Source organism: Varanus komodoensis, unplaced genomic scaffold (assembly GCF_004798865.1).
Source record: "Varanus komodoensis strain SLA01 unplaced genomic scaffold, ASM479886v1 scaffold19, whole genome shotgun sequence".
NCBI lineage: Eukaryota > Metazoa > Chordata > Lepidosauria > Squamata > Varanidae > Varanus > Varanus komodoensis.
The window spans coordinates 638,881-666,319 of NW_025335550.1; the positions used below are offsets into that span (position 1 = coordinate 638,881).

At 41.1% G+C, this 27,439-nt stretch overlaps 1 protein-coding gene across 3 annotated transcripts in view; it reads right to left on the minus strand.

The window, feature by feature from the left end:
• Positions 1 to 865: 865 nt before the first annotated feature.
• DPY19L3 (dpy-19 like C-mannosyltransferase 3) overlaps positions 866 to 27,439 on the minus strand; it is a 41,124-nt gene continuing 14,550 nt past the window's right edge. For 2 of the 3 annotated variants that reach the window (XM_044427716.1, XM_044427717.1), the window contains 13 exons: positions 26,430 to 26,553; positions 25,834 to 25,968; positions 24,824 to 24,955; positions 21,471 to 21,572; positions 19,646 to 19,719; positions 19,300 to 19,458; positions 15,292 to 15,414; positions 14,655 to 14,766; positions 13,969 to 14,025; positions 11,314 to 11,396; positions 4,727 to 4,859; positions 3,492 to 3,650; positions 866 to 2,525 (listed from right to left, as the gene is read on the minus strand). In XM_044427716.1, the coding sequence (XP_044283651.1) occupies positions 2,355 to 2,525; positions 3,492 to 3,650; positions 4,727 to 4,859; positions 11,314 to 11,396; positions 13,969 to 14,025; positions 14,655 to 14,766; positions 15,292 to 15,414; positions 19,300 to 19,458; positions 19,646 to 19,719; positions 21,471 to 21,572; positions 24,824 to 24,955; positions 25,834 to 25,968; positions 26,430 to 26,553 (1,564 nt within the window). In that variant the 3' untranslated portion in view covers positions 866 to 2,354. The remainder of the gene's footprint in view (positions 2,526 to 3,491; positions 3,651 to 4,726; positions 4,860 to 11,313; positions 11,397 to 13,968; positions 14,026 to 14,654; positions 14,767 to 15,291; positions 15,415 to 19,299; positions 19,459 to 19,645; positions 19,720 to 21,470; positions 21,573 to 24,823; positions 24,956 to 25,833; positions 25,969 to 26,429; positions 26,554 to 27,439) is intronic. The other variant, XM_044427718.1, reaches the window with a different exon arrangement.

Below are 27,439 nucleotides of genomic sequence, written 5' to 3' on the forward strand. Positions count from 1 at the left end.
AGTTGATTAAAGGCTGCCTTCCTTCTGGTGGCAGCAGGAAAGTGCAGAAAGACCCTGCATGTGACTTAATGAGTACTTATCTAAATATAAAATTATTTTGCGTTTGGGTGACAGAACCCTATCTAGCCCCGCAGTAATTTACCAAGGAACAAGTGGAGAGGGGGAAAAAAACATTTAAATCATTCGAAAATGAGCATAGCTCAGAAGGGGAACTTTAATCTCATTACACATCTTGATTTAATTAAATATGGGGAAAGCTAGCTACAGTGTTGCAAGTTTCTCGTCATTATAGATTAATCGTAACACATTTCTTCCATGAATTATCTGAGCAGGCCAAATATGTTCCTATTGATGTTTTCATGGTTTTCCAGAGGCACTTGATTCCTGTCACACTTTGCACCAGAGTTGGATACTGGTCAAAGTCTACCAGGAATTGCATTTGGGCAAACCCTGCTGGAATTAATAAGAGGTGCAGTTCACATCCTTGTTTGATTTGTGTTCATTTCAGACAAAGTTGTGGAGTTGTGCAAAGTTCCAATGAGAGAGTGTGCCAACAGCTTTGAGATGACCTGAAACGACTGGAAAGTTCTATGTCCAATCTCAACCCTGCCCTAACTCCCATATAAAATGTTAAAATTAGCGTTAAGAGCATTATCACAGTGACTTTTTAAAAAACAGAGTGTTAAAAAGTTGGTCATTTTCATAAAAGTCCAAAATGTACAAAAATGTGAACTCTACTTGCTTCAACACAAGACACGTAATTCATGGATTTTGTTTTCTGCAAGGAAGAGGGGAATAGACAGAAGGGGGGAGCCACCTTTTGAGGAAAAGGCTTCATGTGTGTGTCACGTACAATAAAGCAAAATTATTCCTTAAAACACAAAATATCCCATCACTTTAATGATCCTTATGGCACTATTTACTTGGGTTTGGCACTCTAACTCAAAGAGACACATTAAGAAACAACAAGAACAACGACAACAACAGAACACAAGAGTTGAACACTGCTGCATGCAGGAGGTCGGTCGGAAGGTTTTGCTTTGTTTGCAATTTTTCCTTTAAATGTCCGAAATAGGACTCCAGAACATGCTTCATTACAAAAATCTCAGAAACCAAACAAAAGCAAACATGGAAACTACCAAAACATCCCCCCAGGGGAAAACGAAAACAAAAACTTCCTCCAGTTGTCAAAGTCTGAAAATCACAGACAAATCATTCTATTAAGTGTGGAGCCATAGGAAAACAAACTGATACACTGAGTAACAAATGTCGTGAATGCTTGAAAACTGGTGTGCACTGAAAATTCAAGCAGTGGCACTAGCCGTCAAGTGCCTGGCGGTGCTATGCTGGATTCTGACTGCGACTCTTGGTAGCAATGTCTGTAGAAGACTCAAGGCTTTGCTTGAAGACAGGTCAACTTGCAGCGGATATGTAAACTCCAGCTGAGGGGTGAGTATGTGCTTAAAGCAAACTTTCATGTGGGTATGTTCTCATCTTGCCCTGGCCTGAGCTACACAACAGCTGCTAGCATGTTGACAGGTACTTCCTTGTCAGCAGAGGCCAAGCACCATCACCGCTGTGCAGGGCGGAAAGCAGGCAGAACAGAGCATGTGGGAAAGAAAGTGACCAAAGGCATCGCATTGCTGGTGTGCCAACGTCTGGGTCCTGGTGCACAAATCAACAGCACGAGGTGACCGGTGCCCTTCACTGTGATCTGGGCTCTCTGGCAACAACGCTCTGTGGGGTTTGAACTTGACAAGGTTTATCCTGTGATGCTGAGCAAACGTACTTGGCTGTAAGCCCAAGGAAATTAGTAGCACTTACTCCCAAGTAACTAGTTGTCGAATAATGGTCTAGAGCACCTTAAGGAAAAGAAAAAAACAGGACCTTCCGATGGGATCACAGGACCACAGTGCCAAGCCAAATCCCTGAGCCGAATTCGCGATCTATGCAGTTAATGGGAACAGGCTACAGTTCCCAGAACCAGGCTGTGCATGGGGTTGTGCCTGGCAGCAAGTCTCGGGGCCAATGCCCGCTCCGTTCTCCGCATGTCAAACACCTCTCATGCTGTGGCGTGTGCATGGTCCTTCACAAAAAGGGGGCCGCACAGGACACTGCAGGTAGATGCTGCTGCGGTAGAACGGGCAAACGTCTGGCACACTGCGAATTGTGCAGCTTGCACACCAGCCTTGTGTCATCCCCGCAAGCTTTCTGGACAAATGTTATCAAAACAAACACTCTTAAATTGTCACAGTAATGAAAAAGTAAATCTTTTAAACCAGTGTACGACACTTCTTAAAAATAAGCCATTTTTGTAAACTCTCTTAGCTTTTACCATTGCAGGCACAGAAAAACTATGTGGTCTTTTTATGTCTAACCAGCTTGTATACATGGAATGTTTTGTTCTGGAATACTTTAGCAAAATACATTGTATATGAAGGCAGATTTCTTTTGATTTCCTCACAGAAGCGAGGATATGGTGACGGTTTCAGATCAGGGTCATTTTCCCCAGGACCATCCATAGTCTGTAACAGAAAGTACAAGGTCGTTTGCACCTCCTGATACTGTTATACGAATAAGGAAATGCAGCATCGTACCCAGGAGTAGCATATTATGAGCTGTACTGGATACTCATAGGGACAACCCTACAGCCCAGGTGGGCATTCTCTTTGCACAGTCACAATCATACAGTGGGGGGATGTGAAGCTGTGTCGACTGGCTCTGCCCCTTTGCCCCATCTCTGCCTTCCACCCACTGGAAGGAGACGAGGGCGGTCTGGTCACATCGGGAAGGTCCTTGTACGTGTCAGAACCTTGCATGATCCTCATCATCCACAGAGAGCCTGTGTGTGTGCGGAGGAGGCGGGACACGAAGGGTGGTCCCAGAACACACGGCCCCGTTCTCTCTCCTCATACAACGGGAATTGCATGTGGGAGTCTCTGAATGAAGATGCTGTCTAGCACAGAATGAATGATCCTGCAGGGAGAATACTCAAACAGGACATCCATGTTTCTTCCTATTCTCCTTCCCTTGCTGATTCCTAACCTATTTCACATGGATTGCCATAATTCCTGAGCTCAGATTAATTTATTAACTCCGATTCAGAAATATGTGCTGGACTTAGCAGAAAAAAATATATTTCCTGGCACCATCGAAACGCCGTAAGATTGCACGATTAATATCATGGTTTCTTGGGTCTCAGTATGTATGTTTGCATTAAAAGTTTTTCTATCCAATCCCCTACAAAAGTCTCGGGACGGCTTATAATAAATAAGTGCATTTCAGACAATTCCAGCTGAGCAACTGAAGTCCTGGGGCAACGTTTCACAGCTTAATGCCCTCCAGCTCATGTCTGCTGGGGATGCTGGGAATTGCATTCCAACATATTTGGAGGGCTTCAGGTTGGAGAAGACAGCCACAGGGTGCTGTGAGGCAGAGTCACTGAAGCTATTTAAACACAATTAGGAGAATAAATGCTGGAAAGTACTTACATGGCCATTTGCGATGTCCAGGAGATCACGCAACCTACAGCCCCTGCTGTGTCTCCTTTCATAGCAAATACTGTCCTCCAGGATTACAAAGTCAGTGCCAAAAGATCTGAGGATCCTGTGGACATCTTCAGGAGACCTTTTTGCATAGACCTGATAAACCTTTGAAATGTTGGAGCAACATAATTTAATTAGCATAGCCATAAGGAAATCTATTGTGTTGTTCTGACTTAATTATTTAAAGCCAGGGCACAAGCAGAAGATTTTTAAATGTTTGTAGGATGTAAGAAATTTTTGTAGGAAGTCCCCTTTCCTGTAGTTTCACAGTATTAGACTGTGTAGTCATTCAATGAAACTGCCTGCAGTAAGTTCAGGGCAGACGCAAGGAAGGGCTTAATCAGATAATGCTTAATTCATAGACAGAATTTGCTGTTCCAAGAAGTGCTGATGGGCTTTACAGAACAAATTCATGGCAGAGAAGTCCACGGATGGTTACTGGCCCTGGTGGCCTTATAGGATCACCATGTTTAGAGACCGCATAGCACTGGCTACCGCTTGCTGGGGAGCAGCGGCCAGAGTGGCCTGCACCTCCAGTGGCTGTGGCTGTGGATCCTGCTGGCCCACTGCAAGACATGGCCTTTGGTCTGCTCTAGCAGGACTCTCCTTAAAATAGGGACGTGGGCAAGACACATGAATTAAGGGCAGTCCAAGGGTGTGAAATCTAGTTCTTCAATAGACTAAACTAGCTCACAGAGAAATTCTGAATCCCATGATGCCAGGTAAATACAACACAATACCTTTGGTTTATGACAGAGGCTGAGAAGACTTAATTAACTGTATCTCCTGGTGCTGGAGTTTAAGTGTATTCTGGAAGTCAACTACCAAGCAATGCAACTCAGGGTACCTGACTGCTATAACCACCCAGGGATCAGCAAGCAATGGAAGCCATGGGAAAGAAGCCCTGGGTCAGCCTGGGCACACACTCTGCCACATCCCAGGGCCCAACGGGGATGCCTCGGTTCCCTGCAGCATCCTTTCCTTCCTATCTGGCTTAGGAAAGCACAACTCTTTTACTGACAGTGGTGCAGAGCATCCTTGTGACAGTTGTGTGACTTAGGCAAGAGCGGGGCAAAGTGGAGCTGAGGCAAGGCAGCACTTCCCTTTGCTCAGACCCACAGAAAGTGTGATGTCCTGGCCCGACTACTGTGAGGAGGGGAAAGCAGAGCAGAGCCCCTTACCTGCTTGGTCCTCTCTCTCAGGCTTTTATCCTCATAGTGGGGGTGATTGGTTAAAATCCTTCCTGTGCATAGCTTGACACCTGCCAACAGCTGCATACTTCCAGCAATCACTGCCTTCTTAGGGGTGTTGGACCTAAACAGACATTGATATTTCCTTTACAGAAGTGCCACTGCCACTTTTCATAGCTGGACTAGGTCTGTCCTTGCCGTCACAAAAGCCATCAGCTTCATCTGCCCAGGAAAAAGAAATATGAGAGAAAGTGGCCAACCACCGTCTCTGCTCAGGGCGGCTGCTACCTGAGAAGACTGGGCCCCAGAGGCCCTGGGATGCAAGACCAACAATGTCTGGCTGCATTATATTCATTTTAAGGACGGTCAGGTGACCAGGATATTTCTTGGCGCCTCACTGAGGTCTGCTTTTTGAACTCTGAGCGGTCTGTTTCCATCATAGCTGCCCCCTATAAGAACTGCTTAATGTTTAGCCCCTAAATTCCATATTTTCCTTTCACCTCGTTTTCTTTTTTCCATCCAGTGTCTTTTTAGACTGCATGTCTCAGACATGAAAACTTACTGTCTTATATTTATTCTCCTGTAAGTCAATCTAGAAGCCTTTCCTGTTGAAGAACAGTTATTTTTTAAAATAACAATAACTGGAGGTTTAAAGAAATTGTGTACTTTGCAATAAGTGAAAAAGAGACATTTCTACTCACTCACCATCTCCTTGCAAAATGCCACATTTGGCTACAAAAATTAATATGACTTTTCTGCACTCCAGTATCTGAACGGACATCCTAACACATTATGCATTGCAGATCTTGTAGTATCAGAATCTGCTTAGAGGCAGACTTTGTGAAAGTAATTCTAGTCTCTAGACTTATTTTTCCATTTCGACTTATTTCTGAAAGTTTCTTATTAAAAATATCAGTATCAATAAAAATGGGAATTCCCCATGGGTATATCTAATCAACACGATATCCTTGAGCTGATGAGGTGTCACAAATAAATAAGTATTGACATAGATGGAGTAATAAGATGGAATTTCTTAAACAATCAAAAACCATAGTGTACAGAACAAATCTCAGCCCATTTCAGAAGTGAGCAGTGAAGCAGCCAAGGTCTGAGAGCAGCCAATTCCATACAAGGCTGCAAGCTGGTATTGCAAGTGGCCACCTGCATTCCTCCCAGGCCGCACCAGAGCTAGGTTTTGCTGTGCCCCCTCAATCCTTCCAGGAAAATCACACTTCGGGATGCAGGCACGGGATCATACGTTCAAATTCTTCCTCTCATCAAAAGCTTGATGCACACAGAAAACTAATTCTCAGGGAAGCTTCCCTTCAAATATGTGTTCTGAAGTGGCACAGTGCCAGGAAGGCGGTGTGGTACAGTCACAAAGCACAACGTAAGTAACACACAGTTGTGACTGCATATTATTTAAGGTCTACATGGATTTTCCATTTAATTTTCCTGATAAAGAAATTGAAACTATTCAAAGGAAGCCATAAATGTTAGCTTCAAACTTGAAGGAGACATCTATGAGAAGTGATGGATGCATATTGCAAACATTTTTTAAAATTTCTTACAAGGCCAGGCTAATCCCATATAGAGGCAGTGGAGATAATATTTTTAGCAAGGCGTTATAACTCTTGATGGGCAAAGAAACTCATCACAGTTTCTCTTTGGCTTCTTAAAGCTGGCTCCAGTTGAAAAATAATAAAAAAAATTGAAGTAATTATGAAGCAAGCTTAGCACATCAATCGTTTCAAGAACTTAATGTTATGCATGTGTAAATATCTCTCGCCAATATTCAGCATGGAGTTGAACACTAGCACAGCCTGAAGCCTAGATCTTGTCCACGGGAGCTAAAAGAAGCACCATTAAAAGCCAGTTCAGACATTGCAAAGTCCAGTTTGAAAAGGACTTGCTTTCCTGCTCTTCCCATTTGTCTCATATTATGAGATCTCTAACCCATAGTAAGAACAGCTTCTGGAACTTTTATGATATTTCTACCCTGATCAAAGCAGCTGAGGTCACTGTAAGAAAAACACCTCAATGCCACAAAGAGCCAGTGTGGCGTAGTGGTTACGAGCACGGGGCTGGGACTCAGGCAACCTGAGTTCTCATCCCCTCTCGGCCATGGAGCCAACTGGGTGACTTTGGGTCAGTCAGAGGCTCTCAGCCCAACCCACCTCAAGATTTGTTGTTATGGGAATAAGATGAGAGCAGTAGGAAAAAATGATATAAACTGCTTTGAGTTCAGTGTAAGCAAAAAGTAGAGGATCTAGTAACACCAAGCAAGAGCAACACTATAGCAAAAGCTTTGTTTTAACACACACACAAACAGTAGCGAAGGGCAGACGTCATTCAAGAAAAGCCCCAGGAAAAGCAGTAACCACCAAATTGGTTTTTACTTGATGCCTCAAAGATAGTGAGGATGCCAGGAGGGTGACTCCAGTAATGGGGACCATACCTGGAGGGGTCTAACTGCTGAACCCGGGGGGAGCAGGTTCTATCTGAAAACTGATTCTATCTGGTGACCAGCACTGGCACCAGAAAACCCCCAAAACGTCTGATTCCACCAGCTATCACTCCTGACCTACCAGGCTTATCCTAGAATTCAATGGAGGTGCATCACATTCCTCCGACCAGCCAGCCTCTGCCACAGCTCTTCCTGCTGCAACTCCGCTCATTTGAGACTAATACTTTGGCAATCTTCACACCCAGCTTGAGATCTTTCAGCAGCAGAGAAAAAGGAAGCGTAATTCAGTTGTGTACCTTTTTCCCTGCTTTTGGCTAACTCCTGAAATGGCTACAAATAAACAGGGAATGGCCACTAGAGGGGGGCAATCAGGCCGTGTGCTCAGACCACCCTCTGCCAGGTGTACTGAATCCCCCCACTTAACACTTCCTGATGCAGCCACCAAGAAACTCTGCCTGAATTTTACCCACTTAATGCGCTTCAAACGACTGAATGGCACTTTTCCATTATGGAAAAGCGAAGCAATTTTTACAAATGTCTGAACAAATGATGTATAAAATGAAAGGATAATTTGTTTTTATAGGTTTCTGCCAAGCTCCATAACCAGACTGCCCAACCTGCAAACAATTTATTCTTCAAGAAATGTCACTAAATAATGACAAGGACTTACAGGTCAAACTGATTTACATTATGTAATTTAAATGTCATTCCAAGCAGACCTGATGGCATTTTGAACAAATAATCTCATTTATTTTTGAAGCTCTAAGCGCCAACAAGTTAATTACTGCTGAACTAATGGGGTAAACTGAGCACCATAATATAAAACGGGAATCTCTACACTTATCTATACTTTTAAGAATAATAGGATTGCTACAAAACAACTCATTTACAACAGAAGGCTTTAATGGAAATTACAGGGCTCAACATATGACATTTGGGGTGCATTTGAAGGAAGATTCCAAACATTTTAAAAGTGCTTCTTAAAAAGAAAAGAGACTCATTTGATTGTTGAAGCATAAGAGATAAACTGTGAACATTTCTATACAAATGCTGAGAACTTCCACTTAAGTGCAGCAAGTTCTCCATGGATGCTTGCAAATGAACATGTCAGAAGTTCAGAATCACTTCTGGAGAAGTAAGATGCTTTCTGATGCTGCTTCAAGGATGAAGAAAAGCACAGAACATGAAGCACAACGCAAGGCATGTCAAAGAACAGTCAAGTCTTCTCAGGGATGTTGGGCTCTGATCAATGTGCTGGTGCAACAGTAACTGTGCACCTGACTAATCCTGCCAGAGCGTTTAGCTTCTGGACCATGTGGGTCAACAGACACCAGCCTGTCTATAATCCCTCTACGCTGACGCACACTGCAGGTGAAATAGATGCAAGGCCTCCGATATGCACTATTAACGGATTACCCAACCTATTTCAGTTGGATTGTGTCTTCAGGGGCAGGCTAATTTCATGCAACCTTATTTTTGATATGGCCAGTTCTATATGAGTCTTTATAATGAAGTAAGCAACCCTCACCCTTTAATAAGACAGTAAATCAAAAACATACTGAACATACTCGTAACAGACATCGTAATAAACTTCTGTTTTCCAGCATCAGTTCAAATCTTTACTAACCTTTAAGCAAATTTTTATGGTGTTGGCTCTCCTTTCCTTCTACATTCAACATGATCAATACTGATTTGCAATATGGATCACGGCAAAACAAATACCAGGAAGCACCTTAACCATCTATGTGTTTTCTCTCAAGACAAAATACCGAAAGGGGTGAATTATTTTCTCAAACATGTTTGGCAATATATCAGGGCCTCATGTACTCTTAACATTATTGAAATTTGCGAATTGTTAGGTCAAGAGGTGATTGAGTGTTATAAACTGCATGGAATGAATATTAAATGAAGCTGGTTTATGTCTGTGTTAAGACACTGATAGACTGGATTGTGCATCATTTAGGGATTTTGAATGCTCTTTGACTTAGGAACTTTGTGCAAGCAGAAAACTAGCAAGACAGCAAGAACATTTGATCACACTAGTTTTCTGTTTGCAGAGAAGTTCCCGCCACCTGCTCATCTGAAGCACTTCTGGCTCCCCTTTGGCTGGAAAAGGCTTCTAGAAAGGTTTACAAATATCTTATTCTTATTAAACAGTCCCTTACTCTCTCAGGCATACAATCTAAGAGACATGACACAAGGAAAAGTGGCTGGGAGGAGGAGGGAAGTGCACAGGCCTGCTCTGAGTCACAAAATTTCTATGATGACCATCTAGAATGGAAACAGATCTAGAAGAGAGGAGGACACAGGTTGCTGGTGTCTCAGTTGAGTGAAAGGAGAGACTCTGTTTTCCCTTCTCCCCTTTGTTGCATCCTCATGGAAAGGCTGCTCCCAGGTGACTGGTGATATGAGGATATGACCGATTCAGCTGATGTTGACCCTACTTTTCTTCTCTGTCCCTACTGCAGCCAGATGGACTAGCTGTTGGATCTTAAGGAACTTAACTTACTCCACAAGGCCCTTGTATAGAAAGTGCAGCTAGACAACATATACTGTACCCATACTGAACAGTCCATGTCTTTTACTCTTAAGCCTGCAATGGTAAATCTGGCTTTCAAATTATATTTTTATTGAAATAAGACAGGAAACCTCTCCTAAGGTAGACATGTGCAACACACACACACACACACACACACACACACACACACACACACACAGAGTTATCCTACACAGAAAATCTTGAATAAGAGCAGATGGAAGTTCAGCTGAACTTTTAATGGGCTGAATGAATAATGACTGAATCATTTTGGACATCAGGAAATTACAAAGCAAGAAAATATCAGTTCCAGTTTCAGGTGAAAGACATAAATTGGCTTGCTGAATGTTGCCAATGCAAAACTAATTAACTTCTCTTTATGTACATAACATTCACTCTTCAATGAATTACTTTCCAAGTAACAAACAAAAGCAAAAAGTGTTTGTCATGATTTAAAAGAAGGGTAAATAGCAGTTTAGTATTATTTGCTCTGAAATTGTGTGACTACTTCTTTCATTGCAAACCAGTCAAATCGTTTGTTGCTGAAACCAAAACCCCATGTATATTTAATATATAAATCTATATATAAAACACTGTGTATTGCACCCTAGAGATCAGAGGGCTATCAAACATTTAGCATCTCTTAATATAGAGGTGGTACTAAAGACCCCTGGCTTGTGAACATTCCTCATGAGAACATGTCAATACGGTAGGAAAAGGATGGAGATGACTTTGCTTTGCTTTCAGAATATTGCCAACCATTTATATTAGCTGTTCACTCACGGATAATTATATTGTCCATTAACAATGCCCAAATAAAGGCAACGCTATGGCCAGTATAAAGACAAATATATTCTTGTCGGTGACAAGAGTTTTTCTTGCCCTTTAGAAAGGACGTTCTAGATCAGGGACAGCCAAAACAAGAAACCCAGAGATCACATCGTATCTCAGAGCTTTCAAAGGCCTTTTGCACCAGGTTGGGCTTCCAAAGTGATAGCCTTAGGAGGCAGGGAGTAGACATCCCCAGCCAAGCTGCTTGGAGGTTACAGACTTCCCTTCCCTTCTCCTTCCAGAGACATCAAGTCAGCAGCTCAAGCTGAATGACTGCTAGTCTGGCTCCTAGCACAAACTGAGAGGGCTTTATTTCAGAAAACGAGGAAACATCACAGATGCCTTTGTGAAAAGTCCCTGCGGCATCCTCTTACTGTTGGGAGCGCTGCCTATCAAGTTAGTCAGCTGTGATTCCAGCCCATTTTCCTGAGGCTGATGTCACTGTGAGTTGAGAGGCTGCTCCTGGGCAGCGTGGCTGGGAGAGTTTAGCCCCACAAGCTGATGAAGTCTACTATCAATGTTATAGGCAAAAATAATGTGGAAAGATGCTGGAACAAGAGGCTTTGTGTACAGTGATGATCTCAACAGCCCCAATACCCATGACCAATGGCTTCTTTGTGCTACACGGCCCGCTTTTCAGAATCAGTCAACACAGGACACTGATAGGACCAGAGGGCAGCATCACTAAGTACATCAGCTAACTCTAAACAGCATCTAATATAAATAAAGTAAAAATCCTCTTACTTAATCCAGTTCATCAGCTCCACTGTGTCTGGGTCATAGAATTCTCTCAGCTCTGACAGCTCAGCCATCACTCCAGGCCAGACCTAGCAGAAGCACACACACACAGACACACAAACCGACATGGACAGCATAGAGAATACGCTAGGTCAGATAAAGAGCAGAGCTTAATTCTTTGATGGCTTTTCAACACTTTTAAAGAAATGGTAAAAAGAAGTACCAACTGACTTTGCAGCACACCCTTTTCTCTGCTCAGCACTGTGCAGACAATCACGAACAAAGCAGACCTGCCCTTTAGGACAGGGAAATGGGGGACTTCACCAGGACTTATCTCAAGTATCCACTGCATTCTGGTACTGTAGCGCTTTCCCATGACAGTACCTGATACAGCCAAAAAGCATCTTAATCTGATGGCCAAGCTAGCCAATACATGCAAACACATTTCTAAACCCCAATGGGCACTTGGTTTATAAAAAAAAAAAAAAAGATGGCAAGAGAAAATCAAAGTGCAGGGGGTGGCTGTGGTTAACTACTGTTTCCACCTGCCATTTCTCTCCCTCGTGAGCCAAGTTTCCCCTTGTGAACCTTCGGATGTGTGCTTGCAGGAATAAAAGCACATTTGGAATCTCACAGGGAAAAAAGGTGTGGGGGTGGAGTGGGAAGGCAATATACAGTAGGAAAATGGAAGGGAGGGAGAAGGTTAACTTAATCCAGAGCTGTCTTTTAAATTTTGTGACATGCCGAAGGCTAGCAAAGCAGCCAAAGCTGGAGCCGAACAAATAAATCTTTCAAGCAATGTATCTGGACTTACAGTGACCACATGCCTTAAAGAGGCTTTCATTAGCTTATTTGAGATTAGGTTATAATCTCACACAAACCCCATACGTTTGCTGAGCAGGCAGCTAATGCAAATTTGGCCTGATAAAATGTAACCACAGAAAGCCAGATGTGAGTGCTGCACAGTTAAGTTTAGGAAAGACATGGAATTATTGCATTTCCGAAACTGTGAGTTGATTCAGGAGGAATAGAAATGTATTTCCAGGCTCCGAGTTGCATCTGTATCTGCATACATCAGAAGGTGATGCACAGACTCTGGGAATGCAGAGGACCTCCAATGACCAGGGTTCTGTGCTTCATGCTTGGACGTGAACTGGTCGTCTGTGGGCTCCGATTTGAGGAAGAGTGTGACTGAACTGAGGGAATCATAGCTCTCAGGACTAACTGCACAAGTCATCTGCTCATTGACAAGAGACAGGGCAATCTTGGCACACATCAGCCACAGAGAAGCCTGCTCCTAAGAGTATTTTGGGATGGGGAAAATGATTTCAGACACCTATGCACAAAATCTGAAACCTGCCATCCTTTGCTTCCAAGCAAGAGCTAAAAATAAGAGACCACACAGTAGTTTCCATTTTTTTAAAAGTGTTGTGAAATAGAACATCAAACAGTACTGACTATGGAGTTAATCATTTGCTGCTTCAGAAGTGGCTTATTCACAGCAAGTAGGATGTATTTGCAATAAGTATTTAAGAACTCAATCCTGTGCCAATGTAGAAGGAGAAAGCAGTGCCAACTGGAGAATATTAGGAATTGAAAAGACTCTCTTCCGTTTTAACATACAGAGGGTTGCACCCTAAACTGAGGATTGAAGAGGCCTATACATTTAAAAAACAAGTAATGAATACAGAATATTGCTTACATATTTGGTTGTTCCTTTACACGAACCATTATTCCTATTCCTTGTCTGTCAACAGCATTAACTGTGTGCATGTATTCTGTTTTTATGTTTGTATATATGGATTGTTGCTCCTCACAAAGCAACTGAAGCAGTTAATAAAACAATATTTAAACAGTAAAACATAACAAACAGGTGTAAGCATTAACAGTATGAACAGCAGAAAATAAAACATGAAGTCAACAAAGCTCAGTGGAATAAAATGGCTATAAAGCCAGCTTGAGTGACACCACGGATGGATACAAACACACTGCTCCAGGGAGGGGGCTTCAAAGATGTGGACTTTCATGGAAAAGGCCCTCTCCCTGGCATTCCCCCCCCCCCCGCCCATCTACAGGTTCTTAAAAGTAGACCACAGAACAGGGCTTCTGGGTCCTGTTTCAGGGCCTGAGTGGATTTATATGGGTGCAGCATTTTAGGATGTGAGCAGAACGTGGTTTGGAGTGTCACAAAACACAAAGTTTAAATAAGAAAACAGGAAGTTCAAGTGCTGATGGATGAGCCAAAATTCAGTTTTTAAAATAGGCTATAGGTTTACTTTGACCACCTAGGGTTTGGTTCAGGTATACTATATACAGTTTCCAGGGTACATTAAATGCAACAATTACTCAGCAAATGTTACCCGATTTGGATATGAACAACATAATCCACACAAATAAATTGCTCTTGTGCTTGAATATATGATTTGATGTAGAAAAGTTTGTGTTAGTTGGCAACTGCTTTTATGGCATAGGCATAAACATAGAGATCTTTGTATTTGCTGGCAATTTAACCAATGTTCTCCCTTTGGCAATATATCCCTATATAAAATCATCATATGAATACATTTATTAGTGAGAACCAACCCTCACTGACCTGGAAATTCACTATTTAAATAGGTAAATTTTCACTAAAAATTATCTTACAAATGAAAAAAGTCCTACCTTGTAACAAAGATACAGTAATATGAGCATGGGTATTAAATATCTAATCACAGATACCTAGACAGAAAAGACAACAATTACGTTTCCTGAAATAAAAAATAATTTAAGCCAGATTAATAATGAACATTTTCATCAAACAGACTGGCTTCACAGATCACATTTCGAGTTCAGAGAGTAACTTTATTTTACATTAAAATCAGCTTCTGTGAAGAGAGTTCTATTAAGTACTTTAAAAATGCATCATGCATTGCTGTATATTGCAAAGTATTTTATATTGTGGTGCATGTGAAAAATAATATATACTGTTGTTCTTATTTTTTGTGGAAGCATTGTTTTGTTTATGCATTCCATAGCTTCTGCAACATCACCATCTAGTGGACTAAGGACTCAACCATATAAATGTTGAGGCAGAAAAATGTCCTATAACTTGTGGCACTCCCCAAGTAGCCTTGGATTTAAGGAACATGCCCTGAAAGAGCATTCCTTTGAACAGCAACCACAAAAGCACTGTACCTCCCCAGTACACCCCAAAATTCCAAATTAAATTACATATACAGCTAAACACTTTCCCCCCAGTGCAGTGCAAAAGCTTTTAAAGCATTTGATGATTCATCCCAGAAAGCCCCTTAAAAAACTGAGTTTCATTTATCAGTGGAAAAAGAAAACCAAAATGTTACGGCTCTAACCCTTCGAGGTGTGTAAAGATGAAGGAGCCTCAAGATCAGGGCCCACATGTCACTACTGCACAAACCCGAAGCTGCAAAGACGCATATATGAGAAGTCCAGAGATATTTCATCCTGCAAGATGAAAAAGTTAACACAATGTGTGAAGCTACTGATTGGTATTTATACTGTATATATTAGTATGCACATGTAAATGCAAGTTTATTTCCAGAATATTCAATATTTAAAATAAATTATAAAAACAGGATTAAAACCAATTCCGGAAACTCATCACTCACCACAGCCAAACTCTCCCTATTTTTGAGTATTGTTTTTGCAGAAGGAAAATTTGACGGAGAGTTCAGTAGGCATGCACATACCATGAAAAGCAGAAGTTGAATGAGCAAGAGGAAGATCTATAGTCTGCCAAATTTGTGACTGTTTATTGTACTGGGTTTGCATATTGTAAGCCATGGTGGGATGAGAGCCATACTCGTGTTCAAAAAGAGTTGTGTAAAAGGAGGGGGAGTTTTCGGGAGCAATGTGGGTCGTTAGCGAACAAGCAAACCATGGCAGCTAATACGGTGGCGAAGCATCACAAGTGAACCTGCCCAAGAGTCTTCAGTGCCTTGCATCTAAGAAATGCCAAATAAAGAATACCTCATTGTGCTAAATGCCAGCAATCCAAACAGAACGGTGTGCACTAAATGGTAAGCGACACCAGGTTTCAGTAGAGTTATGCACCTTTGCAGCTTATCTGTGGATTTGACGTTTGCAGAACCACTGAGTGAGAAGGAAATAAGAATACAACTGTGTTATAGGATGGCATATATTATTTTAAAACAGAACATTTGTATGCAGTTCACAGTCACCTCTCAGTTTCAAGGAAGATAAAAAATTCGAAGCCACTACTAATAGATTTTTCATTCTTCCCGTGTACCTTAAATATACCCTTGTGCAAGATTCTCTTTTTTCATGTTGGCCTGGCAAATGTTGATACAGGAATAAATATTTTAAAAAATCAAATGATTTTATTTGTACATTACAATACTGCAAATAATGAGGAATAAATGTTCAGCCAAATGGCATCTTGACAGCAAATTCAAATTTGCAGCACGGTGATTTTTCTGGCTTCAAATCAAACACTGGCCTCAGCTGTAGCTGGAAATTGTTACCTTGAAACAGATTTCGGTTCTTCAGATCCAATTCTAGGAATACAGAGCCCCATCCCCAAGTGGCCATTTTATTTAGGGTCAAGTAGATTTTTCCCTGTTCAGGTGAATCATGCAAAGTGGTTACCTTATTAAATCTGCCACAGAAAGCAAGCAACTACTTTGCATGGTATTGCAAAAAGTTCTTCATAAGGCGGCATGCAAAACAACCATTTTGCAAGGAAGAGGACGGCAGCTGTTTTCCATGGGCAAGGATTCATCCTGGCAGGAACAAAGAAGGCCACTGGGAAAAGTTAGTCATGGCCAGCTTAAGTTCCAGTGATCTCAAGGGGACCCATGTAGGACCAACTTGGTCTATACAATGTATTGACTGCAAGCAGAATAATTGTGCAAAAAGCAGTTTCAAGGAGTGTAAAGGGTAAAGGTAAAGGTTTCCCCTTGACGTGAAGTCCGGTCATGCCTGACTCTCGGGGGCGGTGCTCATCTCCGTCTCCTGGCCAAGGGAGCCAGCGTTTGTCCACAGACAGTCTCTGTGGTCATGTGGCCGGCATGACTAAACACTGAGGTGCACGGAACGCTGTTACCTGCCCACCAAAGTGGTACCTTTTTACCTACTTGCATTTGCATGCTTTCGAGCTGCAAGGTTGGCAGGAGCCGGGACGGAGCAATGGGAACTCACTCCGTTGTGCACATTCGAACCGGCGACCTTTCGATCTACCAGCCCAGCAGCACAGCAGTTTAAACCACTGTGCCACCTGCAGTCCCTCAAAAAGTGTACAGGTGTATTTTTTATTCTTTTAAATATCACTTTAAGAAAAAAAAAATCAGAGCAGTTTATATAGTAAAAGGGAGCAACAATTAAAAGAATTCGTAAAACCTGAATGTTAAAATTTCCACTATGGTTTCCTCACTGTTCCTTGAGTCTTGTAGGCTTCGTTAGGCAGATGGTCCCAATAATTCTAGGCTCCTGAAAATCCTGCCACTGGAGAGACAGTGCTATAAGCTTTGCTCTCTGGCCACATGTTGCTACTGCTGCCTTGAAAGGCCTGCAGCGGCCATGGGGGCACTGCCCTTCCCGCCATTCCCCAAAGGAGTTTTATGAGCGCCAAGCCTATCTTTCTAGGAATATTCACAGCTGGGGGGTCAGATAAAACGGGTGAAAAGTGGTTGCTAAGGAACACTCCCTGCAAGTCACAAACCATGCAGTGATCCTTCAGAAGACTGGGAGCTACCAACAAGGGAGCCACTGACTCCCGCATCAGTCGAGCCTCTTACAATGAACATCTTTGTCTCTTCCCTGTATTCACATCCATTCCACTTCAGCCTCGACTCTCATTCCAGTCCATCTCTGAAGAACTCCATACACACCCATGCCATGTTCCTTACATGCTACAGTTCACTCTTCAGCCCACTGCATAGCATGGTGCTATCTCAAGAAGAAAACAGCCATTAACATTCTACAGGTTCTCTAACATATTTTAACCAAGAGTGATTGGGAGCCGGTGGACAACAATATAGCACATTTTCAGTTGCTAGATTTAATTCCTGAACTGTCTGCCATTTATGGAGCAGAGCTCTTAAATTAGATAGGCGTAAAATTAAAAAAACAGGAAATCAAGTACGGTCATAGAAAACAATAGCAGAGTATAAGAACACAAAAAAGCCATGCTGGATCAGACCAAAGGGGGCAGACCAGCTGCCCAAAGGATAACTCAAGGAGGATGGGTGCAGGAACTCCGCTTGCCCACGCTTCTCAGCAACTGATGTATGCCGGCATGCCATCTCTGGTAGGGGAGGGAGCACACAGCCAGCAAGGCTAGTAGCCACGGATAGCCTCCTCCTCTATGAATCTGTCCATCCCCTTTTTCAAGCCATTCCAATTGTTGGCCATCACCACTTCCTGTGGTAGCGAATTCCATAAACAGAAGGAATGAAATAAAGAAAAAGGAGATAATCCAGCAGAGCTAAAAAACACAACCTGATGCTAGCCAAAATATCTTGACAAATAAAAAAGCGTTTGCCTTGTTCTGAAAAGGCAGTGCTGTCCGTGCCAGACAAGCTTTTCTGGGGAAGATATTCCTGCGGGGGTGGGGGAGAGAATGCCCCAACCAAGGAGGCACTTCCCCAGTTACTGGCTCTCTAACTTCAGCTCTTAGGGTGACCCAGAGGAGGACTGCCCTCAAATGAAAAGGGATGCATCAAGCCAGGGTCAAATAGCAGAAGGTGATCATTCTGATAGCTGGGTGCCAGCATTTTTAGGGTCTTTGAACTGTGCCTGGAAAGGGACTTCCACTACAGCTCAATTCTGAACCACTGTGCTTTGTGCCAAGCAAGTACCAGCCATCATAGACAGCTCAACTAAATGCCAGGGAGGGGCTCAGTCCTCCCCTTTATCATGAAAAACTGTAGCTCAGTGATAAAACATCTACTTTGTACAAAGGTTTTATTTATTTATTAAAACATTTTTATGCCGCCCCATTCGCCGAAGCCTCGGGGCGGCTTACAACATATTCTGGCTTCCGTCAGGCTTACAACAGGTTCTGGCTTCCGTCTTCAAAGAGGGAAGGGCTATATGAAATCCTGAAAGCTGCTTCCGGTTAGGAAATAGTGAATTTCTGCTTTGGTATAAGGCCGCTTTCAATGCTTTCATCAATATGCAAGTTTTTGTTTGAAAGTGCTTCTGTGTGTGGAGAAGCATTACCTCATGTGAGGGCCACTTGCCATTAAAGTGGCATGGCACAGACCCAGGTGTACTGCCTCAGTGATTCATGATTTGCATGATCTGAAATATGCATATCCCAGTGTGAATTAACTTACTGTAATTTGAGGACTGCAACTTTATCTCTAAGACACAAACATCGGTAGCCTTAAAAGGGGTTCAGACAGATTCATGGAAAATAATGCTATACTGGCTACTAGTCATAATGGCTATATATTACTTCCAGTATCAGAAGCAGTAATCCTCTCAGTATCAGCTGTTGGGAAAGAAAAGTGGGAGGGTATTATTCAACTCATGTCCTGCTTGTAGGTTTCCTATAGACATCTGACTGGCCACTGTGGGGTCAGAATACTGGACTAGGTATTCCCTTTGTCTGATCCAGCTCTGCTCTTCAGATTCGTGCTATTTATTTGAGATGCAGCAGCAACGGAACTGTGTTATGCTGCAGACACTGCTTAACCTATTGGGTGGGCAGGCAGGCAGGCAGGTGGGCAGAAAGACAGGCTAGTGAGGCAGTATACACACACTCTTCTGTTTATTTCTTTAACAAATATTAGGACTGAGAACTGCCAGAGCTACAGCTTTTGGGTCCAGAAGATCAAACTAAATCCAGCTAGGATGCCACTTCACACCAAAGTTGGAAGACCAAATTCAAAACTTTTGCAACACAGCTTTTAGAAATCTGGCTCAAATTTGCTGAAGTTCTCTGTTTTCAGCTACCCGGAAGGGAAAGACTCCCGTTAAAACTCAAATTTTGCAAATCACAAATGGACATACCTGAGATTCTGAAAACCAACAAAAGCCGCTGTTACGGTCATTACAAAAAGCACAAATATGTAGGCATAAAAAACTAAAGTGTCAGAAAGTCTTATGAAAGTATTAAAAGGTAAAAGGCGAAAAGCTTCTTCGCACAGGTACAGGTTAGCATCAAAATCTCTAAAGAAAGAGAAGAGAGACGATATTACAAGTTTTGACATGTACATTATTTCCACAGCTGCCAGTTACAAAAGCCTGTTTAGCATGAGGTGAAGAATTATCATTCAGCTCTTTCAAGTAGAACCGAAGCTTTATATTGGGAAAACATCAGAAAATGCTTACTTTTGAAACGTGACTGATACCATACCTTGTTGCTCCAAGTCCAAACTTTGCTTTCAGAAACTTAAATATATGTTCATCTGACTCCAAATTAAGTACTTTCTATGAAGACAAAAAAGTAGGTCATAATGTTCACCTAGCTATGAAGAATAAGAAATCCTATTAGGAAAGAAAATTAAAGCTGTATGTTTTTCCTGGCTATGAAAATTAAAACACAATTGCTCCTCTACGCAAGTCCCATCAAGACATTTAATAAATGCAACACTTTCCCCCCCTTTGGTTTTACTTAAAACAGTAAAACAATGCAAATTGATTTAGGTCTGGATTTTTCCACAGTGTATATATTTTATAGAAACAAATACTAACTCTAGCTATTTTGATGCAAACTTCTTGTCTTATGACTCCATCTATTTTTCCCTATTAACTTCTTAGTTGTTGGGAAGGAACAGACCACTGGGCCTGGATTTCTCAAGAACATGCAGCCTCTTCTTCCTTCTTTGCCAATGTAAATGAAGTGGCAACATTGAGGATGTGAAACTTTCTGCCTGGGGAGATTGGTCAAGTCGGCTCTGTGCTTCCTGCCATCTGTTTTCTTTTATTGCAAAATCTTTAACTAGGTGTTTTATTGTGTTCTGTTATTGATAGGTTGTTTTGCTCTTACCCTGGGTTTTGTGCACTTTATAGTGAAAATGTAGGATAAAATTTTCTTTAAAAGAAACCCTCAATTGATTGAGGGAAGACAGGAAATGGGGAATGCTGGGCTGTCAGCACATAATGTGGAAGCTATGCAAGTCCATTATATTTTTGGACACCTCAAAAATAAGGCAACATGTTCTGACTTTCTCTTCTGCCTGACCCCATACTGTACAATGGAGAGGGGAGAAATTCAAGACGCTTGGGCAAATAGAAAGAGAATTACTTTATAATCTCTGAACAGGGAATATAAATTGGGGGATTTCTTCTGTCAACTACTGCTAGCACCTATGAGGAAACTGCTCTCTGGATGGGGAGTTCCTCCTATGGGTTTCTTATGAGCAAATGCCTATATTCCTGGGCCCAAATAACTCTCTGCTACTCTAAATAAAGAGTTACACAAAGCGATCCTTTCCTGCTCCATTTAGTTCTGTTAGAGCACATTAATAACTCCTATGAGTTACTTTAACAGGATTAGATGTGAGATGTTGAAAAAAATAAGTAACTAAAGTAATATTTTGCATGCTAAGTGATGACTAATATATAATTTGGGTTTTCTAAAGACTGCTTAGTGGCAACTTTTTAGGACTCAGGAAACACTTTGCTGTTAGAACCCTCTAAGAATTCTCTCAAGTCAAATTCCATAACCTCCACCCCAGACGGATACCCTTATAACTGAATCTAGCTTCTGGGCACAGGCCTCCTCCAAAGCTACTCCTATTGTACCACTGGCTGCTTGGATGGTTAATCTGGATTTTTACTGCCTTCTTGTATAACCACTTGCTGGTGAGATTTTAGGGCAGCTTCCTAGCATAACAAGGACACCTGATCCCTACTTCTAATCCAGTGTTGTCCATCTGCTAATAGAATGGCATTTACCAGTGGAGCAGATTCGTTCTCCTCATGGAGGCTGCTGGACTCTCCCAAAGTCTGCTAAGCAGGCCTGGGGGACCCTCTGGAGCCGATTTTGGGGGTGAGGGGCAAGGCCCCACAAGCAGGGCAGAAGGTTTCATTGTGTGAGTGGAAGTCCACTCAAACAACACTGGATATAGCCTACTAGGATTGAATCCATAAAATGACTTTACATCAACTATAAACATTTAACAATATGCTAGATAAAAATAAATGGAAAACTGCAAGGAAAAAGTATATTTACCCACCTTAATAGAATTGTTTACAAGAAATGTCAAACACAGCACTAAGAGTACATGAATGAAAAGCTTTCCAAGTCTGCTAAACAGGCCTCCAGTTTTCAGGTTGTTCTGGAAAATGAAAGCAATGATTGTTTAATGATCAAAACACATCTAGAGAAATGATGCTAGTCAGTAGTACTAGTTTATCTGATCATAATTTAAAAATCACTATGTTAACAGTTGTGTTAAAAGACACTGCTATCACCACAGGGATATTTTAGTTTCATTTTCCGATTAGTCTTTACGGAAGAAGCCATCGCTGAAGGGGGAAACCAATGATGTTTTCAAACCACTGACTCTGTCAGAGCAAATGCAGAATTGGTTGTCTTGGTTGGCAGCAAGAAACATGAGCAACAGATCTTGACATGATCTTGCTGTGAGAGAAGGAGCTCTTATGTAGTAAGATGCTAAACAGGATTCCAGAAAAAATGTACTTGGCAAAAATATAAGGGAACCCTGACCTAAAAGCAGTTTATGAGTTTATCATGAGACAACACAACAACAACACAGCCAAGGTACTCCCTTTCCAATATGTCTGCTTAGCACTTATGATTTTGATTCGAACACAGGTATTGCCACATAGCAGTGTGGCATTCAAATGACTTGCTCCATCTGAGAAACGTTCCCTGTGACATCAAATGCAGCGTTCTGTTTAGGACTGCAAGTTACTGCTGCCTTGTTTTAGTTCTGTGAATGGGAATCACTGCCTGTGTGTTCTCCAAGATACCTCCTGAGCAAGGTGGATTTGATTTAAATCAAATCAATGTAAATCACAATTTAAATCACTAGTTAGTAAGACTAGCTTTAAAGCATAGTTTTCTACATAATTTGCGTGCATAATATGAAAAACCTCAGGCTACAAACGAAAAAATCTTAAGACTTGTGCCTTCTCACACTTAGCTTGTTGCACAGACCTACTCCACTCCCCCAAATTTTCTTCTATTTATTTAATTTTTTGAAACTTAGCACTTAAGTGGTAAGCGGTTGAATCTGTGTACATAGATTTTCAAAGGGATAAAGGGATTAAGTCTTTTGCTCAACTCTGTATGCCTATTTTCTAACACTTTTGGTGTAGAGTCACATAATCTCTACAGACACAAATTCTCCGTTTTGAGAACTGTAAAACTAAGCATCTGTGATAGTATCTTCTAGAGAGAAAAAATGCCCAGTAATCTTACAGAAACCTCTGGATATTGTGAATGGATTAATGGAATTCATTTACCAAAAAATTTAAACACTCCATGAATATACAGCCTCATGCTACATGATTAAAACCTAATCCTTATCTCATGACTATAATGTATCTTACATAGGAAAACTTCTCCTCAAAAAGCATTTAATTTTTAAAAATCCGGTTTAAATTCTTTAAAACCTGATTTTTTTTTAATGACTTTCATCTGCCCTGCTCCTGAGGTCCATTTCTATCCATGGTCCATGGTTCATCCATGTTCTCACACTCCTGCAGCCCATCCCATTGTGCTCACTCACAAGAACGCAAGGGACTGCAGCCTTAGTTAATCTAGAACTGCTACTTCACACTTAGAACTGGTGCCCGAGCTCGCTCAGTTCTCTCGTCCCTCCTCATTATCTGTTTTTTCTCTTTTATATTGTAAAAACTGGCATGGGCAGTTCTGTCCATTTAATTTTTTATTTAATGTATTGATTACTTTAACACAACGCCACTTTCAGAGCCTTTTTGGCGAAAGAGCAAAGATGTTTAAATAAATACATAAATATAAGGTTTCGGAGTTAAGTAAGCAAACATCAATATTTCCTAATACACTGCAGTGTTGATTAATATCAGAAAGCACAGAGCTGCAGTCTCTTCCCAACTTTCCTAGCATTTTGGTAATGGACCAAAATGTGCATTACCATTTAATGAGGCTTTTCTTACAGGCATGAATCTCTGCATACAAAGAAGTAATAGATAAATCAGCTGTTTGTCTGTGAGGAGAAATACAAAATCATAAAGCAGCATGGCTCTATGCCCAGCCACATAAAATCCTTAAAAGTATCTGTTTCAGTTCTACCATCTATTTTGCTCTCACTTCCAGGAAATCTTTAGTGGAAGGGTGACACTGTTGAATTGGGGTCACACATCTGGCATCAATCTGCTACATAAGAATGGATTAGGAATTTCTGCAATAGTTTATGTTGCCATTTTTAGCCATTTGTTGCTAAAGGTATCTGTGTTAGTCTATTCCAGCAAATGCAACAGAGTCTTGTAGCATCTTTCAGACTAATTTACTCTGGCATAAACTTTCCTTGACTATATAGTATGTTTCACCAGATTCATGGTGATTTCTGTTTTTATATACAATACATTAAACATGACCAGACAGTTAGTGGGATAAGTGAGAAGCAGGTTACAAAGGTTGTAGCCTGATGCAGAGTCTGAAAAGAAAAGTGATCAGACAATGCCTTATCCTGTAAACCTTTATCATGCATATCTCCTTTTACCTGCCCTTTTCTCTAAATGAAACATTCCCAGCTGTTGTAACGTTTCCTCACAGGGGAGTCACTTCAGTCCTATGAACATTCTACTTGCTCTCTTTTAATAATGTGTGGATCTATGTTTCCCTGATATGAAATTTTACATGTATTTTACCTTGTTCTCCTTGATATGGTCTTTAGGGTAATCCAACAAGCTTTCTTCTAATCAGTAGACTGTTTTGCTTATTCAATGCTCCTGAAATAGTGTCACTAACTTGGAATATATTTTCAGAAATTTTGTCCCGTGTTTGCTCCTTAACTCCTGCTTTTCTTTTTTCCCTTGGGCTCAGCTGAAGGCCCAATATGCCACTCAGGAGGTTGACTTGGTAAGAACGCAAGAGCAGCCTCTGAAGGATCAGGCCATGAAGCATGGCATCCTGCTTCAAACAGTGCTTAGCCACATACTCCGGGGATGCCCACAGAAAGGCAGCGGACAAGGCCTACTATCTGTACCACATGCCCAGTAGTTGTGAATAATACTGCTTTCGACTCTTGAGGCTCCATTCACCTATCATGGATATTAACAGGCCTGCCCTCCCCTAACAGTTGTTTCATCTTTTAACATTTGTTAAAACCATACCTTATGGGAAAGAATGTGAGATGTGCGGTGTAAGGAAGTAATTTCCCTTTGTTGTCCTGAAACTACTTCCAACTAATTTCATTGGTTGGTCCCTTGAGTTTCTAACATTATGAGAGCGAAGAGACCTTTTTATCCACCCTCATTACACCATGTATAAAATTAAGCAACAAAGTGGACAACTATCTAGTGTATCCTCTTTGTCAGTTACTTTAAAAACAAATGGAATCCTGTTAAAATACATACATACCTGAAGTTTTCTTGCTAACAAGGCAGACATATTAAAACTTACAAGTAGCGATCCTACTATCATGGAATTAAAGAACTGCAGAAGGCAAACGAGCAGCAAACTAACCACTTGTATTATATAGATCCAGGTCACCTGCAAAAATCGTAAGAATTTATGCGTGCCACAGTTAAAAATGTTGTGCAAAAGTGAGCTATTCCTCTGTAACACTATTCCCATTTTTATATTAATTGACATGTGGAACCGAAGCATTTAACTTGTACAATGTTCATGCTAATTCTATGGTAAGGAAATTGGTACAAAGAAACAGCTTAGAATTCTACCAAGAAATACTGTGCCTCCCTGCAAAGATTTATATTCTTTGTTTTAAATGAAAGAAGGAACCAAAAAATGGCATTTTGGTATTTTTAGATTGGTAGTTATATTTCTGTGTAGACCTGTATAGGACTTAGATGTTAAGTCACTGTGAAAAACAATGTTCTAGTTTTCCGTGAAAAATATGAAACAGAGCATGCTATCCTAAATATATGTAGTGAATCACTTTTTCTTAGACAAATGCTAAACATCGCTGTTCTAAACTGTTTTCACGCTGGCCGAAAATAGTTTTAAGGCTATTGTTTCAGGTTGTTATTGTGAAAGGTAATTTTATCATTACTGTCAATGTTTTTATGATGTTTTAAATTATTTTGATATGTTCTTGGCATCCATTTTTTACTGTGTTTTATGCACTGGAAACCCACCTTGCGAATATATGGGCCTAAAATGTCACCTAGAAATGCCTTAAACTAGGCTGCATATGTGAATACACAATTTTGCACACACAATTTTGCTGTACATCCAGTATGCTACCATTTCATGACAGGTTTTCCACCTAAAAATTCAGATTATATAACTGAACACATCGCAACGAACAATCCAGTCCGTGCAAATGCGACTGTTTCCCACTATTTCAATGCAACTTAAAGAGCGTGTAGCTGTGGCAATGGTGCCCATACATCCAGTAATTAACCTACCTTTCCTCTCGGAAGGAAGTCAAGACAGTCCAGTGTGAACAAAACCACTGCCTGGATCAACAACATAAACTGATTAAACTGCCAAGTCAAACTGAAGAGGAAGGTTGAAATAAATACTGCAAGAAGCGTCAGTCTCTGCAGAAGACAGAAACACCAGCTAAATGAGAAGCATGAGAAAAGATCATAGCAAACTAAACAGAACAGAGTGACTGCCCTTTCCGATGTAGCAGTTGCCTTTTAAAACCATCTGTTACCTCTTGTGTATTACATGTTTGGTAGGGAAGTGGGTACAGTGAGAGTTGATTCTGCTCCTGAGTATTCTAGTCTACTGCTTTTTAAAACGTACTCTCTATCTGTGGCCTTTGAATAGAGTACTTAAGCACTAATTTCTCCGTGCAGTTTTCCAACTGTTAGGGATATATGCATAGAAGCCTACGTCTGTGCTAATATGGGATCTGTATTCATCCAGAACCATGGAAAATCAGAAGCTATTATTTTTATATCATCTGTGTCTGCAATGTATTATTTTCACAGTTTCATCAATATTACCTTGGCTGTATCAAAAACATTACATTTCTGCAATTTAAAAGACTCACTTCATGAGTAGGACGTAAATGAGGTCTGAAGAGGACTGTAATTGCAGCTAACTGAACAGCAAAGAATGGTAGTGCCCAATTCTCTCTTAATGGAATGGTAAATTCTACCCGGGTGGTATCTAATCTGCATAAAACAGAGGAAAAGGGTTATATAGGAATCAGCAAACAAGTCCTGTGCAAAGACGAAAAAATGAAGAATTAAAAATGGACTGGAAATATCATTTGACTACCTCAAAGTAAGATAGGAATTCTTCAGTTTAATCAGATTAATGCAGTACAGACTGAAAATACTTTATAGCAAATTTCAACCAGAGATGACACTGTTTGCAGTGATTCTCAAACAGCAAATGTCAAAGACTTCCAAAATTCCAAAAAAGCTACATTATTGGCTGTTGCCATTTCACCAAGATAATATGAAAGGCTTAACTGACCATCCTTCAAATATAATCAGCAGTGAAATATTGAAGTAATTATTGTTTCATAATTGAACCAGGCAATGAGTAGCTTGCCAGTGGTTAAAAGTGCAGGTCTGGGACTCAGGCAATGTGGGTTCTAATCCCTGCTCAGCTGTGGAGCCAAGTGGGTGACTTTGGGCCCGTCACAGACTCTCAGTCCAACCCACCTCACAGGGCTGTTGTGAGAAGGTTGAGAGAAGGAGAATTATGAAAGCTGCTTTGATTTCTTAAAAGAAAAGAAAAAGGCAGAAGATAAATCTAATAAATAAACAAGTAACTTATTGATTATATCATGTTCACATTCTATATTCTGCCTAGCATTCTAATGGCATGTTTAGTAAAATGTCTTTAAGTGGCTGAAAGCCCACTTTTAATAATTCTAAACAAAGCAGTACAGTCTTTTTCAATGATATTTTAAACATTTGCCTTCAGGGTCCCCTCGCCTCACATGGACCTCGCAAGGGTATCAGGGTCACATGGACCTCGCAAGGGTATCAGGCTCACATGGACCTCCCAAGGGTATCAGGTTCACATGGACCTCCCTAGGGTATCAGG